The sequence below is a fragment of the Peromyscus maniculatus genome, chromosome 21 (genome assembly GCF_049852395.1).
Source record: "Peromyscus maniculatus bairdii isolate BWxNUB_F1_BW_parent chromosome 21, HU_Pman_BW_mat_3.1, whole genome shotgun sequence".
NCBI classification, from domain to species: domain Eukaryota; kingdom Metazoa; phylum Chordata; class Mammalia; order Rodentia; family Cricetidae; genus Peromyscus; species Peromyscus maniculatus.
In genome coordinates, this window is record NC_134872.1 from 9696520 (window position 1) to 9710631 (window position 14112).

At 52.3% G+C, this 14112-nt stretch overlaps 1 protein-coding gene across 4 annotated transcripts in view; it reads left to right on the top strand.

Moving 5' to 3' along the window:
* Pde9a (phosphodiesterase 9A) overlaps positions 1-14112 on the top strand; it is a 95594-nt gene that overhangs the window by 79783 nt on the left and 1699 nt on the right. For all 4 annotated transcript variants that reach the window (XM_076558478.1, XM_076558479.1, XM_076558480.1 and 1 more), the window contains 8 exons: positions 383-487; positions 676-758; positions 1998-2154; positions 5637-5750; positions 9897-10001; positions 10657-10785; positions 11802-11897; positions 13359-13476. In XM_076558478.1, the coding sequence (XP_076414593.1) occupies positions 383-487; positions 676-758; positions 1998-2154; positions 5637-5750; positions 9897-10001; positions 10657-10785; positions 11802-11897; positions 13359-13460 (891 nt within the window). In that variant the 3' untranslated portion in view covers positions 13461-13476. The remainder of the gene's footprint in view (positions 1-382; positions 488-675; positions 759-1997; positions 2155-5636; positions 5751-9896; positions 10002-10656; positions 10786-11801; positions 11898-13358; positions 13477-14112) is intronic.

Below are 14112 nucleotides of genomic sequence, written 5' to 3' on the forward strand. Positions count from 1 at the left end.
GTGTATGGTGTGGGTGGCTGTATGTATATGGGGGTAGGTCTGGGTGCTTAGTAGCAGATCTTTTTCTAAGAGATAGAACATTATTGTGAATCAAGAACTGAAAGCCTGTTAATTGTCCCATTGCCTGGGAACCTAGAGCCCCTGGTGGAATGATCCCTGCCCCACTCCCAGCTTTCTATCCCAGTGTGGCTCAGAAGACACCTGGGGGATACTTGAGTCCCTGCCCCCAGGTTGTACAGTGGCAGGACATTGCAGGGCTTCCCGGCCACATTGTTCTGTGATGGTGAACTTGGGAACACCCGAGGCCTTGGCCTTGAACATGCAAAGCTCTGGGAGCCTTGTGGGAGCAGGGGGCGTGAGCTAACCCTCCCCTCCCCCACAGCTCTGCGTGCACGACAACTACAGGAACAACCCCTTCCATAACTTCCGTCACTGCTTCTGTGTGACGCAGATGATGTACAGCATGGTCTGGCTCTGTGGCCTCCAGGTGGGTCCTGCCAGCCCCCACCCTCCATCCCTAACCCTGATGACTGGCTGCATCCTCCACTCCCCCAGCCCAGGGGGCCTACGACCTCTGCAGGGACTGTGTCCTCCCCTGTCACTGCAGCCCAGTCTGTCCCCACCCCTCCTGCCCTCCCATGAGGAGGACAGACACCTGACTCTCACCTAATCCAGGAGAAGTTTTCCCAGATGGACATCTTGGTCCTGATGACCGCAGCCATCTGCCATGACCTGGACCACCCAGGGTACAACAACACGTACGTTTGGGGTTTCTTTCTCGTTTCTTCTTGGAAAAGTGCCCCTTCTCCCAGGGGAACTCAGCTCACCCTTCAATCGCTCTCAGACGGAGCTGCCCGCCTAGACCCCTAATCCTGCAGGATGCAGTTCTCAGCTTTGGACTTGATCCAGAGCCCTGGGCCTCCCCTGGGAGGGTACCTCCAAGGTTACCAAACCATACAGGCAGCCACAATCCCTTTGTGTCAGCCCCACCCAGGCTCTAAAGGCGCATGGCAGCACCAGCCTGCCCCCTCCCCGAGGCGGGGGACAGTGGGACTTCACACTATTCTCTGCCAGGGTGCTCCCTCTCCAGGCTGCTTCCAAAGGCACAGGCAGAGGGTCAGGTCTAGAATGAGTGGGGGCGGGGCTGGGGGACTGCAGGTCTGGGCCACTAAGCACCTCCTGTCTCCATTAGGTAGAATGCTACCCATGGTATTGACAGAGTCCCTCGTTATGGTGTGGGCTTGCATTCAGTGACACATAGGTTTTTTTCTAATGTACCTTTGTTCAGGGACATCAGATGTCCTTGGGGCCATGCATCCATTTGTCAGTACAAAACGAGTCCAGGTCTAGCCATATCTACTCCTCAGGACAGAATAGATGCCAAGTGTGGCCATGAGTACTCCTCAGAGGCATGCCCAATAACTCATTTATTACCTTTCTGCACATTTATTGATCACCACAGCTGCCAACAACAGACTGGCAAAGAGTTAATTTTAGCATTAACCTCAAAATTCAACCCTTAGAATGGCACAGTAAGGCTCTTCCTGTAACCCCAGCTCTTAGAGGCTGAGTGAGGCAAAAAGATCCCAGGTTCCAGGCCACCCTCAGCTACAGAATGAGATCCTGTTAATATATGTGTTAAAATATGCGTATTTATACATACATGGAGGGGGGGTGGATGAGAAACCTGTTTTCCCTTTCCTGAAATCTTGTCTTTGCATATACTGAAAATATGACAGTTTCTGGAACCTCAGTGCCTTCAAGGCATCACCCTGGAGAGAGAGCTGAGGTCACGGGTTAGACTTGAAGGCCGGGGATATCTAGTTATAGGAGCATGAGAGTCTGGGGTTCAAGTGAAGCGAGTTTCTGGTGTGAGCAGATGGCATCTGGTCATTAGGCCTTAGGCACTTCCAACTTCTGCAGGAACCATGTACACCATGGCGTACAAATGCCAGTGGCGGGGTGCCTGAACTTCCCGCTCTCTCCACACATCCTAGGTACCAGATCAACGCCCGCACAGAACTGGCTGTGCGCTACAACGACATCTCGCCGCTGGAGAATCACCACTGCGCCATTGCCTTCCAGATCCTGGCGAGGCCCGAATGCAACATCTTCTCCAACGTGCCACCTGAGGGCTTCAGGCAGATCAGGCAGGTGTGTGGGGCCAGAGCTTCGTAGGGTCCGAGCAGAGCCCCACGCTTCGGAGGCTCTTGGCTACAGCAGTACCCACCAGGGACCCTGGAACCAGCCCACTTTATCTGCTTCCTCCAGGGCCCAAAGCGGTCCCCAAGGAGATGGGCCTTTGCCATAGACACCTGATGTCGCCCGCATGTCACTGCCATGAATACAACCCTCATGGCTCCCTTTGAGATGATTCCTGTGTCCCTGGGGTCAGGGAAGAAACTGAGGAAAGAAAGGGAAGTCATTGGCCCAAGGCAGTAGGGGGCCTGGACAGGCACCTGTGTTACATGCAGCCTGGTAAGCTGATATCTGCCATGTAGTTTCAGCTACTATCACCCACCACGTAGGACCTGGTCATTCACCTCCATCATGACCGGCCCTAACTGATTATTCCATCTTGTCACTCCTGCCCTGAGACAAACACTTCTAGTCACTTTTAAAACATTGCCCTCCCAGGCTGGGTGGTGGCGCACGCCTTTAATCCCAGTACTCGGGAGGCAGAACCAAGTGTTCGAGGCCAGCCTGGTCTACAGAACGAGATCCAGGACAGGCACCAAAACTACACAGAGAAACCCTGTCTCGGGGGAAAAAAAAAAAAAAAAAACAAAAAACATTGCCCTCCCCATGCAAAAGGTCCTGTCCTTACAAGGGATGGAAGGACCCAGAGTGACTCCTGTCTGAAGTGGTTCAGTGGTAGCTGACCCTCAGCTGTGAAGGAGGCCTTATTTGGAAAAAGGGGGTCTTGGCATACCTACTTAAGTAAGATCTCCAGGTGCTTCTGTGGATTGGGTCCCAAACCAATGACAGGTGTCCTTATGAGGGACAGAGGAGAGACAAGAAGACAGTACAAGGCCATAGGATGGTAGAGGCAGATATTGGGATGGACAGAGTCAAGGGGTTTCTGGCCCCCAGAACCTATGAGGAGCAGGAAGGAGCCTTCTCCCAAGCCTTGGGGGAAACAAGAACGTGCTGGTACCTTCATCTTGGCCTCCAGACCCCAGAACTACAAGGGATTATATATCCCCATAGCCAGCAGCACTCAGCCAGGCCACTCAGGCTGCGCACATAAGGAGCATCCCCGGGCTCTCTGGGGGTCATGTGTTGCCATCCCTTGGGGACTGTGCCCTTCGCGTCTCAGCTGGCCTCTTTCCCCACACAGCTAAGTGAATGTGGGGGAAAGGCTTACCTGCCTCCTTCCTGGAGAACCTAGAAGCGTGGCATTTCAAAGACCAGCCACCTCATAGGCCATTATTTCCTTGTTTGTCTGTTGCCTGAGAAGTTCAAAGCTACCTGTGTGTAGTGCATGACGACAGCCGATACTGAATCGCTGATCCGGGGTGCAGCCCTCTCTATCTGTAGGCTTCCACCCTCTCTCCCACGTTTGCAGCTCCGCCCCCAAGTGTGTGCCATAGTCTGTTATGACAAACTCTAGCCACCCTTCTCTACAGTGGGTAAAGGGCACGCTAGGAAGAGAGATGACCACACAGGCCCAGTGCCACCCAGTGGCTGCCCAGAGTGCCTGATGGAGCGTCCCTTAGAGTGTGGCCGTCTCCAGCAAGGTACATCAAGCAGCACTCCCAAAGAGAAAGGCGGTCATCTAACTGGAAGTGTAGACAATGAATCCCCGCCAATAGGATCTTCTTCATGCTGGCCACCATGGGGACAACAAGGCTTGTCCTACTCCAAACGTTAGAGTTTTAAAGTAAGTCTTTTTCTGGAAACAAAAATCATTCGTCCAAGTTTTTAAAATATTTTCTCGGAGAATAAGTAGTGAAGCACAAGCCAGACAGCCTAAGTTCAAATCCCCAGAACCCACATCAAAGCTAGACGCAGTGGTACTGGTGTCTATCAGTCCAGTGCACACCTACGGGGAAATGGGAGGCAGAATGACCTGATGTTCACAGGCCAGTGAGCCTGGTGTACACTGACCGTGAACACCAGGAGACCCTGCCTAATGCAGGGTGGAAAGCAAGGACCAACAACCAAGGTCGTCCCCCTACCGCCACATGTACTAATTATGGCATGTGTGCACCCACACTCACACGTACAGAACAATTTGCCGTTGAAGATGTTGAGGGATAACAGAATATTCTGTTAATAACAGTCTTTACAGGAAAAAAAAGTTCATAATTCAAAATGCAAGGTGATGTGTCGCTCCCCCACACACACACTACACACAAGAAATAGACATTTGAGATTCTCCATATTGATTGTTTGACTTTGGCATTTGAGGCTGGAGGTCTTATTTTCTTGGGAAAGTGAAGCTCTACACCCAGTAGAGAGATGTCATGTAAATGTTTTGTGGGATGGATGGATGATGGGCGGGTGGATAATAGATGGTGGGTGGGTGGATAATGGGTGGATTGGTGGGTAGGTAGGTGGGTGGGTGGGTGGGTAGGTGGGTGGGTGGCAGACAGTTGGATAGTGAATGAAAAGATGGATGGATAGGTTGAGCACAGATGGATGAGTTGGGAGTGGGTAGCAGATGGTTGGATAAAGGATGGAAGAAAGAATGGGTGGTGGATGGCAAATGGTTAGATGGTGAGTGGATGATGGATGGAAGGATGGGTAGACATTTAGACAAGTAGAATACAGTAGATGCATGGAAAGCTAGATGGGCAGAAAAAGAAATCAAAGAATGGGTGTGTGATTATAGTTTTGGATTATGCTACTTTTCCTAAAGCAGTATTTAGGTAACTGCCTTAGTCCAGTTTCAGCTGCTATCATAAAATACCACAGACCGGGTAATTTTAAAAGTGAAGAGAGAGGTTTATCTTCACTCATAGTTCTGGAGGCTGGAGAGTAAGAGTTTGGCATCTACATCTGCTCGGTTTCTGGTGAAGGATTCCGGCAGAAGGTCAAAGGGCAAGAGTGGGAATTCACTCCCTGTGGATTTAACCCAGTGCTGGGTGGGTGGGGGAGAATATGAATTGTTTCCTGAGGGTAGAACCCAAGCGTTCCTTAAAGATCCCACTTCTTCTTAGCACAGTCACTCTAGGGACCAGATTTCAACCTGAGTTTAGGAGGGCATCAGCCATGTTCAAACCATAGCATAGCTATAATTTACAAACCCACTGGATCCTCATTGATAAACTTGATAGTGGGAATGTTACCAAGTCTGTTCCGACTTAGATACTCTGTATGAGACAATGGGAAAATTGTCTTGGAAACTTCATTATTAATACCTGTCAGTAAGCTCTGCACAGAGCTAATTACAGACCTAGATGACTAAGTCTAGGAGACTTCGAGCCTTGGCTAAAATCTGCCTGGTTTTCTGAGTCAGTGGGATGGCCCATCTGTTACCCTGTCAGCCTGTGATCTGCAGCTGTGGACATGGTACAGGGACAGACAGAGCACACATGTGAGTGATGGTCACATAGGAGCTCAGAGCACTGTGTAAGGAGCACCCGCTGAGGTCCTGGTATGTGGTGACACTGTGTCCTCTTCCCATTCAGGGGATGATCACATTGATCTTGGCCACCGACATGGCAAGGCACGCTGAAATTATGGATTCTTTCAAAGAAAAGATGGAGAGCTTTGACTACAGCAATGAGGAGCACCTGACCCTGGTAGGTTGTGTCTGTTGAGTCTTTGGAAAGCTGAGCCATAGCTGTTGGGAGAACCAGGAACCCGGGTGTCTCACCTGGCCGTGGAGTGCTGGGGTGACTGGATTTCAGTGTCACAACTCCTCCTGGGCCAGCAGTGGACAAGGCTGCCTCCTGAAGAGTACTCCATGGGTCAAGGACAACCTTCTCCCTTAAGGAGGTGGCCTAAGTGTGCATGGTGTTCTAAAAAGCAAAATGCAAACCCAGCATGCTGGGTCATCCCTGTAATCCCAACACTAGAGAGGCTGAGGCAGAAAGATCGCAGCAACTTCAGAGCCACCTGGGGAACATATAATGAATTCCAAGCCAGCCTGGACTATAGTGTGAGACTCTGTCTCAAAAATTAATTAATTTCAAAATGAGCAAGATGCATTAGCAAAATAATTAACAATATAGCATCCCAGCATTCAGGGATTAAGTTAATTGTTCTGTGTCTTACTTTCAAGACATGCACCATAGTCTCTTTTAAAGTTGTTTATCTCTTTTTTTTTTTTTTTTTTTTGTTTGTTTGTTTTTCGAGACAGGGTTTCTCTGTGTAGCTTTGCGCCTTTCCTGGAGCTCACTTGGTAGCCCAGGCTGGCCTCGAACTCACAGAGATCCGCCTGGCTCTGCCTCCCGAGTGCTGGGATTAAAGGCGTGCGCCACCAACGCCCGGCTAAAGTTGTTTATCTCTTTAAAACATACCAGGCTAGAAAAATGGCTCGGCAGTTAAGAGGTCCTACAGCTGTTACAGAGGACCTGGGTTCGTTCTGTAACCCTGTAATCCAGATCCAGGGAATCCGATGCCCTCTTCTGGCCTCTGCAGGCACTGCACACACATAGTACATATGCATACATGCAGCAAAAACGCTCATTCACATAAAATAAAAATAAATAAGTCTTTAAAACCAATAACATCACTTTGCCTCCTCCAGAGGAGCTGACAGACAGTAAATGAGGATGCCTTTCTTAGGTTGGGCTGAATTTGTGGCTTCCCATCCCATAACACTGAGCCTTCAGGAGGTCATTACTACAAAAGATTGACTCCCAGTGAGCAGACAGGTGCAGAGAAAGAAGGGCCCTTGTAGCTAACACCCGAACAGTGGGAGGATGTGTCTTCCCCAAGTCAGGGCCTCCAAGAGCACTCCCTTTCTTTCTTTTTTTTTTCTTTCATCTTTCTTTATTAAGAAATTTTCTACTCACTCCACATACTATCCACAGATCCCCCCTCCTCCCTCCTCCCACCCCCCAGCCCTCTTTCCTGCTACCCCGCATCCCCACATCCCCCAAATTGAGGTCTCCCATGGGGAGTCAGCAGAGCCCAGCACACTGAGCCTAGGCAGGTCCAAGCCCCTTCCCACTGCACCAAGGCTGTGCAAGGCGTCACACCACAGGCACTAGGTTCCAGAAGTCTGCCCATAGACCAGGGACAGATCCCGATCCCCCTGCCTGGGGAGCACCCCCTTTCTAAGGAATGAAGAGAGGCACAGTTGTCTCCTTGTCCCTAGAGGACACCTCTCAAGATCCCAGTGAGTGCCTGAAGCCATGGGGGGGGGGGGGGCAAACCTTGTGTATACTTTCCTCTTCACACACACACACACACACACACACACACATCTCTGCAACAAAGTTTAACTTACAAATTAGGTTCTTAAGAGCCCACACCAAAATAAGGTAGAATAACAAGAGGACCTCACCGTAGATAATGAGCAGACAATGTGTCCAAAATGGACCAGAGTCAGCAAGAAGACTCCCATCCTGGGTAGGACGAAGATGGCGGGAGATCTTTCTGTGTTGCGCAGAGCAGCATGGAGGTTAAAACTGATGGGCTATTTATTTCTGGAACTTTCTACTTAATGTTATTTTTGGGTAACTAAAAGCATAAAAAGCAAAAGCAGGGATACAGGGGGCTCCTGTACAGCCACATGGCATCCATGGCAAGATCTGCTAAGGTCTGGGGAAAGACCAAAAGCATGAAGCCAAGGACGATCAGAAGAGGTTGAGGGGAGCAAGCAGGCTGTCCCCTACATGCCTTATTTCCCTCTGTGATATGAGGAAAGCTAGCTTCCGGGCTGCGTGACAGGCTGGAGTTCAAAGGGTCTGCCCAGTGTGAAGGTGGGTAGATAGGACAATAAGCCAGACCGCAGGCAGATTTGCCTACCTTGGTCTCTGCCCAGTGATCAGGAGGTGTGGGAAGAACCGCCACCCCGGGCTCCACTTCTCCCTGGGACAGGATCAGGCTGACTGCACTTGCATCACAGCAGGGCCCCCAAAGGCTGGGGGAGGGACTGAGAGGACTGGGAGAAAAAGTCCATAGTCCAAGCCTCTGAGGGGGGGATGGTGAGGGTGGGGTGGAGGTGGGGCTCCTGGGCCAAGGAAGTAGAAGTACCCAGAACGCAGCCCGAAGACATATCCACATGCCTGACCCAGCCACTACCGAGGCCACAGTGTCTAGTCTGGGGCAGTTCCCCCATGAGGCCATCCAGACCAAGCTTGTAACTGCCTCTGGGCTGGAGCCAGTTCCAATACAGAGCAGCAAAGAAGGATCGCTGCCCAGGAACTAGAAATGGGTCTGTGCAGCAAATATCCACAGGTCCTTCAAGGCCCAGCCAGAGTGAAAGGGTCGGTCCGCCCCGCTATGCAGACATAAGGCCTGTGCGTAGCCAGGCCATGTTCCCTCTCCTACATGGAAAAGTCAGCAAAGCAGGCAGGCCATGGCTTAAGGTTGTGTGCCTCAGATGGACGTTTCTGCCTGCTCACCCTCAGACCCTGGACAGTAGCCCCCACTTTTATCCAGAAAGGTCACAGTATTGAATGATGCTTGTGCCTGGCCCGAGGCCAGAGCACCAGGCACCAGCTCCCACAGCAGGCGGAGGTGATGGTCCAGCTAGCTCAGGAGAAACACTTGGGCAGAATCCTTCGACTGTCCTGCCCCAGCCCTGCTGGACTCCGGGGGAGTGGCTAGCCTCCTGCCTGGGAGGAAGTACACAGTCCTGGGAGACCACACCCAAGAGGATGCAGCGGGCGCGTGACAGTGCTTCAAGGGACATGGGCTCTGGGGTGGCGTGGAGGCTGGAGGCAGTGGACCTATGCAGGACCGTGCAGTCACATGCTCGGTTCATCGCGGGATGGCTGTCTGCAGCACATGACGCCCCAGGCACAGAGACGGACTAGCACAGGAAAGCTCTGTGTGTGGAAACAGCAGAGCTGAAGCCCTTTTGCATGAGTTTGTGCAGTCTTCCAGTTCCATAATCGGGGTTCTGCCTGAGGGACACGCCCCTAGGCGAGCAGTGCTGGGCTGACCTCCCCCCATCCCCACTGTTCTGGAACATGGGCTTGCAAGGCCTTTGACACCATTTCACCACCACTCAGGGGTCCCCCTTGGGCTCTCTTTCCAATACCCTTCTTAACCATTGCCTCTTAACGATGTTCTTTCTATATCTTCGTCTTATATTTCCCACAGTTGTAGAATTATTTTACGTGTCAAGGCGGTGGACTTCATGTATGACAGGCAAACACTGTACTGTAGCTCAGCCATGTCCCCAGCCCTGTTTTCACTTGGAAGTTTGAGACCAGAGTCTCGTTGAGTTGTCCAGGCGGGCCATGAACTCAGTGTCGCCTAGGCAGACCTTGAATTTGCATCTTCTTATCGTGGCCCTGCGACGACATTGTTTTGAGAACCAGGCATGGTGACACATAACCTGTAACCCAGGCAGCTGGGAGGCAGGAAGAATAGGAGTTCAAGGCCAGCCTTGAGTTCTAAAAGCCGGCCTGAGCTGCAGAGTCGGACAGTTGCAGCATGGGAGAGCCTGAGCACGCACTCAATTTTCAACTTGATGGTTTACAGTTGATGTTCTAAAAGCTTGTGACCTGATGCTCTGTGGATGCAATGGGACCCCATCCTTCCTCAGGGAAACTGGGAAATCCAGACTGCAAGGGTCCCAGTGCCAAGTGCTGTAGCAGAGTGCCCTTCCAGATGGAAAAAACTCCATGGTCATCGATGGCCAGCACCCCTCCCCACCCCCATCCCCTCCTTTTTTCCCACCTATGATGGCGAATCCAGTCGACCCACAGCAGCGGTGGGTGTGTGGGGTCTGCCGTCAACGGCCCTCAATGCCGCGTCTCTTTCAGCTGAAGATGATTCTCATAAAATGCTGTGATATCTCCAACGAAGTCCGTCCCATGGAGGTGGCGGAACCATGGGTGGATTGTTTACTGGAAGAATATTTCATGCAGGTAAGAGGCACTGAACTGTGAGCTCTCCTTCCCGCTCTGTGGGCGGGGCTGCATCGGAAAGAGCCGACCAGGGTGATTGGCATATCCATCCCACACCCCAGCAGCCTCCACATCACTGACTGTGTAGACATACAGCAGAAACAACATAGGCTGTGATATACATGTGAGACCACGGCCACCAGGAAAGAAAGGGGGCGGGCAGGGGATGATTAAACTGCCACCCATTGCCACTCACAGAGCCACTTTTGGAAGCAGACTCAAGAAATGTGGCTCTGAGTCAAGAAGCAAGACTTGAGGGGAGGGAGGACCCCTGTGGAGGGGTGAATGCAAACAAGATGGTCTTCATAGGATAGCTACAGGGAGATCCAGGCATGAAATGATGCAGACAAGGAGCTGTCGAGTGGAGCCTTGTAAACCGTCTGTCTCTAGACCTGGTCCCTATGGCTCCGACCCGCTCACCTCGCCTTGGCTTGTGTGTAGCCAGCCCATGTACCGCGGGCTCTCTGTGTCCTCGCCATTGTACTGCTTTTGTGTGACCGTGAGGATCACAGCTGGGCGGCGTGTCCTGCCCTTCCCCTCAGAACAGGGCTGCTCTGTGTGCCCGAGTCCATGGGCCTCTGTGCCTTTCATGTCACCGTCCCTCTGTTCCCTGCAGAGCGACCGCGAGAAATCGGAAGGCCTTCCTGTGGCCCCGTTCATGGACAGAGACAAAGTGACCAAAGCGACGGCCCAGATTGGCTTCATCAAGTTTGTCCTGATCCCAATGTTTGAAACAGTGACCAAGGTGAGCGGTCCCACCGGTGGTACAGCAGCCGTCGACACACGGGGGCACACGTGTGTGTGTGTGTGTGTGTGTGTGTGTGTGTGTGTGTGTGTGTGTGTGTGTGTGTGCGCGCGCGTGCGTGCGTGCGTGCGTGCGTGCGTGCGTGCACATTTCGGGAGTATGCACTGTGTATGCAGGAGCGCACACATGAACCCTCTACAGCTTCATCCTCTGCTGTCACGGTGACGGTTGCCTGGCAGCCACTCCTGCTGTGTCCAGTTCCACCCCCTCCGGTGCTCTTCAAAGAGGAGCTCCATGTGTGACTACCGGCAGGCGCTCGGGGCCCACTTTGCCCATCTCTGCCAGCCTTAAGACCCGGCCAGCTGTACCAGCCATTGGCTCTCCTGTCCTTCCAGGCTTCACCTTAAAGGAGCACCTGGAATTGGTGCCTGGGGCTGGGGAACCCACCTCTGTGCCTCCACCTCCCAAGCCCCAGAGCTGCCCACACATCCTGCCTAAGGCCACCACTTCCAGCCCCCGGGGTCCCAAACACACACTTACCTCTCGCCAACCCATTTGTCTCACCCCGCCTCCTGCCCATCATTCTCCGGGTGTCTCAGAGCTACCCACCTCTTTTTCATTCCCATGACCACCACCAGGAATTTTGTCAGGTCCGTCCCCTACATAAGATCCTCTGAGGCCATACCTACCCCTTGTCTTACTGGAAGGAGTGGGGGGCAAGAGGAGTTAGTAGGCTTTCTGGGGTCCTCTGAGAAATTATAGGAGGGAGAATCTGTGCCAGAGACAAAAATGGGAGATGGGTGGGTCTGTCGGGTCTGTGCCAGGGTCTCCAGGACTTGGAACTGGCCAGGAGATTCACACCCCATCACCTTGGGTTTCTCTGAAGGCCTTGATTTGGGGCCACTGGGAAGTGAGACCCCTGGGGCTCCCAGGTACCCCAAGGGCCTGACAGCTGTCCTCCAGTGTTCTCTGCAGCTTAACATTGGCGGGCTGACCTTGGACCCTCCCCTTCCCAGCTCTTCCCCATTGTCGAGGAGACCATGCTACGGCCACTCTGGGAGTCTCGAGAACACTATGAGGAGCTGAAGCAGATGGACGACGCCATGAAGGAGGTAAAGGCAGTGCAGAGGACCCAGGCAGTCGAGTCGGGGACTCGCGGCCAGGCTGTACAAAGGGCGGGCACCAGAGCCAAGCTCAGTGAGACAAGGGGTCTCGAAAAGCAGAGTCTCTTCCCAGAGAAGGGCAGTGCTTTCCTGTGCTGGCCGATGAGAGCCAGCACACAGCTGTGTGAGCCTGGAGAACAAACCACTGTGCATCACAGCCTCTACAGTGTCTCTTAGCACCTCCCTGGCCCCTGTCCTCCTCCAGGCCAGGATGCCTGTTCAGTGATGGCCTCATTGAAAAAGACATAAGAACAAAGCAAGCACCCAGGTCCATGCTTTCAGACTTAGAGCACACAGGGCAGCTCAGCTACTCCTGTGGTCCAGGGGATGGAGAGGTTCTAGGACCCTGGGGATGCTGGATCTCAGGAGAGAGTAGGAGCCTCTCTACTCTTGGCACAGATTCCCATGAGCAATTTAGCTTTTTTTTTTTTTTTGTTGGAGCCCATGTGAACATCTCTTCTTCCAGTAGCGCAGACACTAAGAACTCAGTCCATGTCTCCTGCTTGATGTGGCTGCCGGGTGCAGTCTTTCTCTACCCACAATACCCCCTGCTCCTACCAGGACACCCATGCACCCAGAAAAGCTTCCCTACTCCTTATACACTCCAGACCTCACCTTGGCCACTGTGACCTCACCACCCAAGATACCCCCATGCTCTCATTTCCTGCTCAGTACCCATCCATCCAAGTTTCCTGGTAATAGAGGGGCCTGTATCCATCTTTTCTGCCTTCTTTCCCAGGTGTGGCCTGGTACTGGTCACATCTCCCTCAGCCACATCTTCCAATGCACACCCCCAGTATACATGTCACAGTCACAAATATATGGCAAAAGCATATAAGTTGACTGAAAGCACAGACCAGCAACCCTGAGTCCCCTGCCAGGAAGTCACAAGATGCCAGCTCTGAAAATCTAAAAGGCTAAGGGTGAACCTGTACACACCAAAGGGCATTCCCAGTCCAGACTCCAATGAGAAGGCTGCAAAGGCCTCTGCCACCATGGCCATCCCATTAGCCATCGCTCTGGGGGACCTGAGTCTTCAGTCCTACATCCCAATACCCAATGGGAATGCCAAGTCTCTCCAGGATGCCATCCTGGCCCTAGAGAAGGAGGCGTGAACAAGATGTGCTAGCGCTAAGCCTGAAACAGGAACTCAGCCCCCAGGCCTGGGGCTATGGGCCATGGCCGACTTGTCCAGACATTGCTGACCAGGATGATGTCGTGGGTTGTAAGCAGGTCACAAGCACCCAGGCTATATCTGGAAAATCTGGAAAGCACGTGTATGTGTGGGCAGTCATCTTTTGCATTGGAGAGTGTCTGAGTGTCTTCAGGCGGCCGACGCCCCCTGAGACAAGAGGCTGCTTGAGCTGGCCTGCTGCCTCCAGGACTGACTTTGGCCTTTGCTCTCTTTAGTTACAGAAGAAGACAGACAGCTTGACAACTGGGGGCCCCGAAAACACCACAGAGAAGAACAGAGATACAAAAAACAGTGAAGGCCACTCTCCTCCAAACTGATATCTCAATGTGTACAGTAAGTGGGCAGACTCTGGAGTACTGTAGTGGAGAGGGCAAAGTGCGTGTGTATGTGTGTGTGTGTGTGTGTGTGTGTGTGTGTGTGTGTGTGTGTGTGTGTGTTTGGTCCCCTACCCTCTTTTTTTTTTTTTTTTTTTTTTTTTTTTTGAGACAGGGTTTCTTTGTAGTTTTGGAGCCTGTCCTGGATCTCACTCTGTAGACCAGGCTGGCCTCGAACTCAGAGATCCACCTGACTCTGCCTCCCAAGTGCTGAGATTAAAGGCGTGCACCGCCACCACCGCCCGGCCCTACCCTCTTCTCATAAAGCACCAGAAACTCAGTCATGGGATGTCCACCTTTGTCTATCCTAATTGCTCCCACAGCCTGTCCCCAAACACCACAGTCAGGTGTTCTCACCTTTAACCTCACAGTGGGGACTGAACATCAGCACCCGAACAGTCCAGGGACACTTGCAAACTATCATTTGCCTGCTGCACTTACAGAATGAGAGCAGAGTCAAACCACAGCATGCAGCCAGCTTTCCGAAAAGTGCAACTTGAATCCTGCATATCCCAATTACAATCTGAGCTCTAATTTGGAAAGGTTCACACATTGGTTATAGAAAGGATTAATTATTAAAATGTGTGCTACTCAT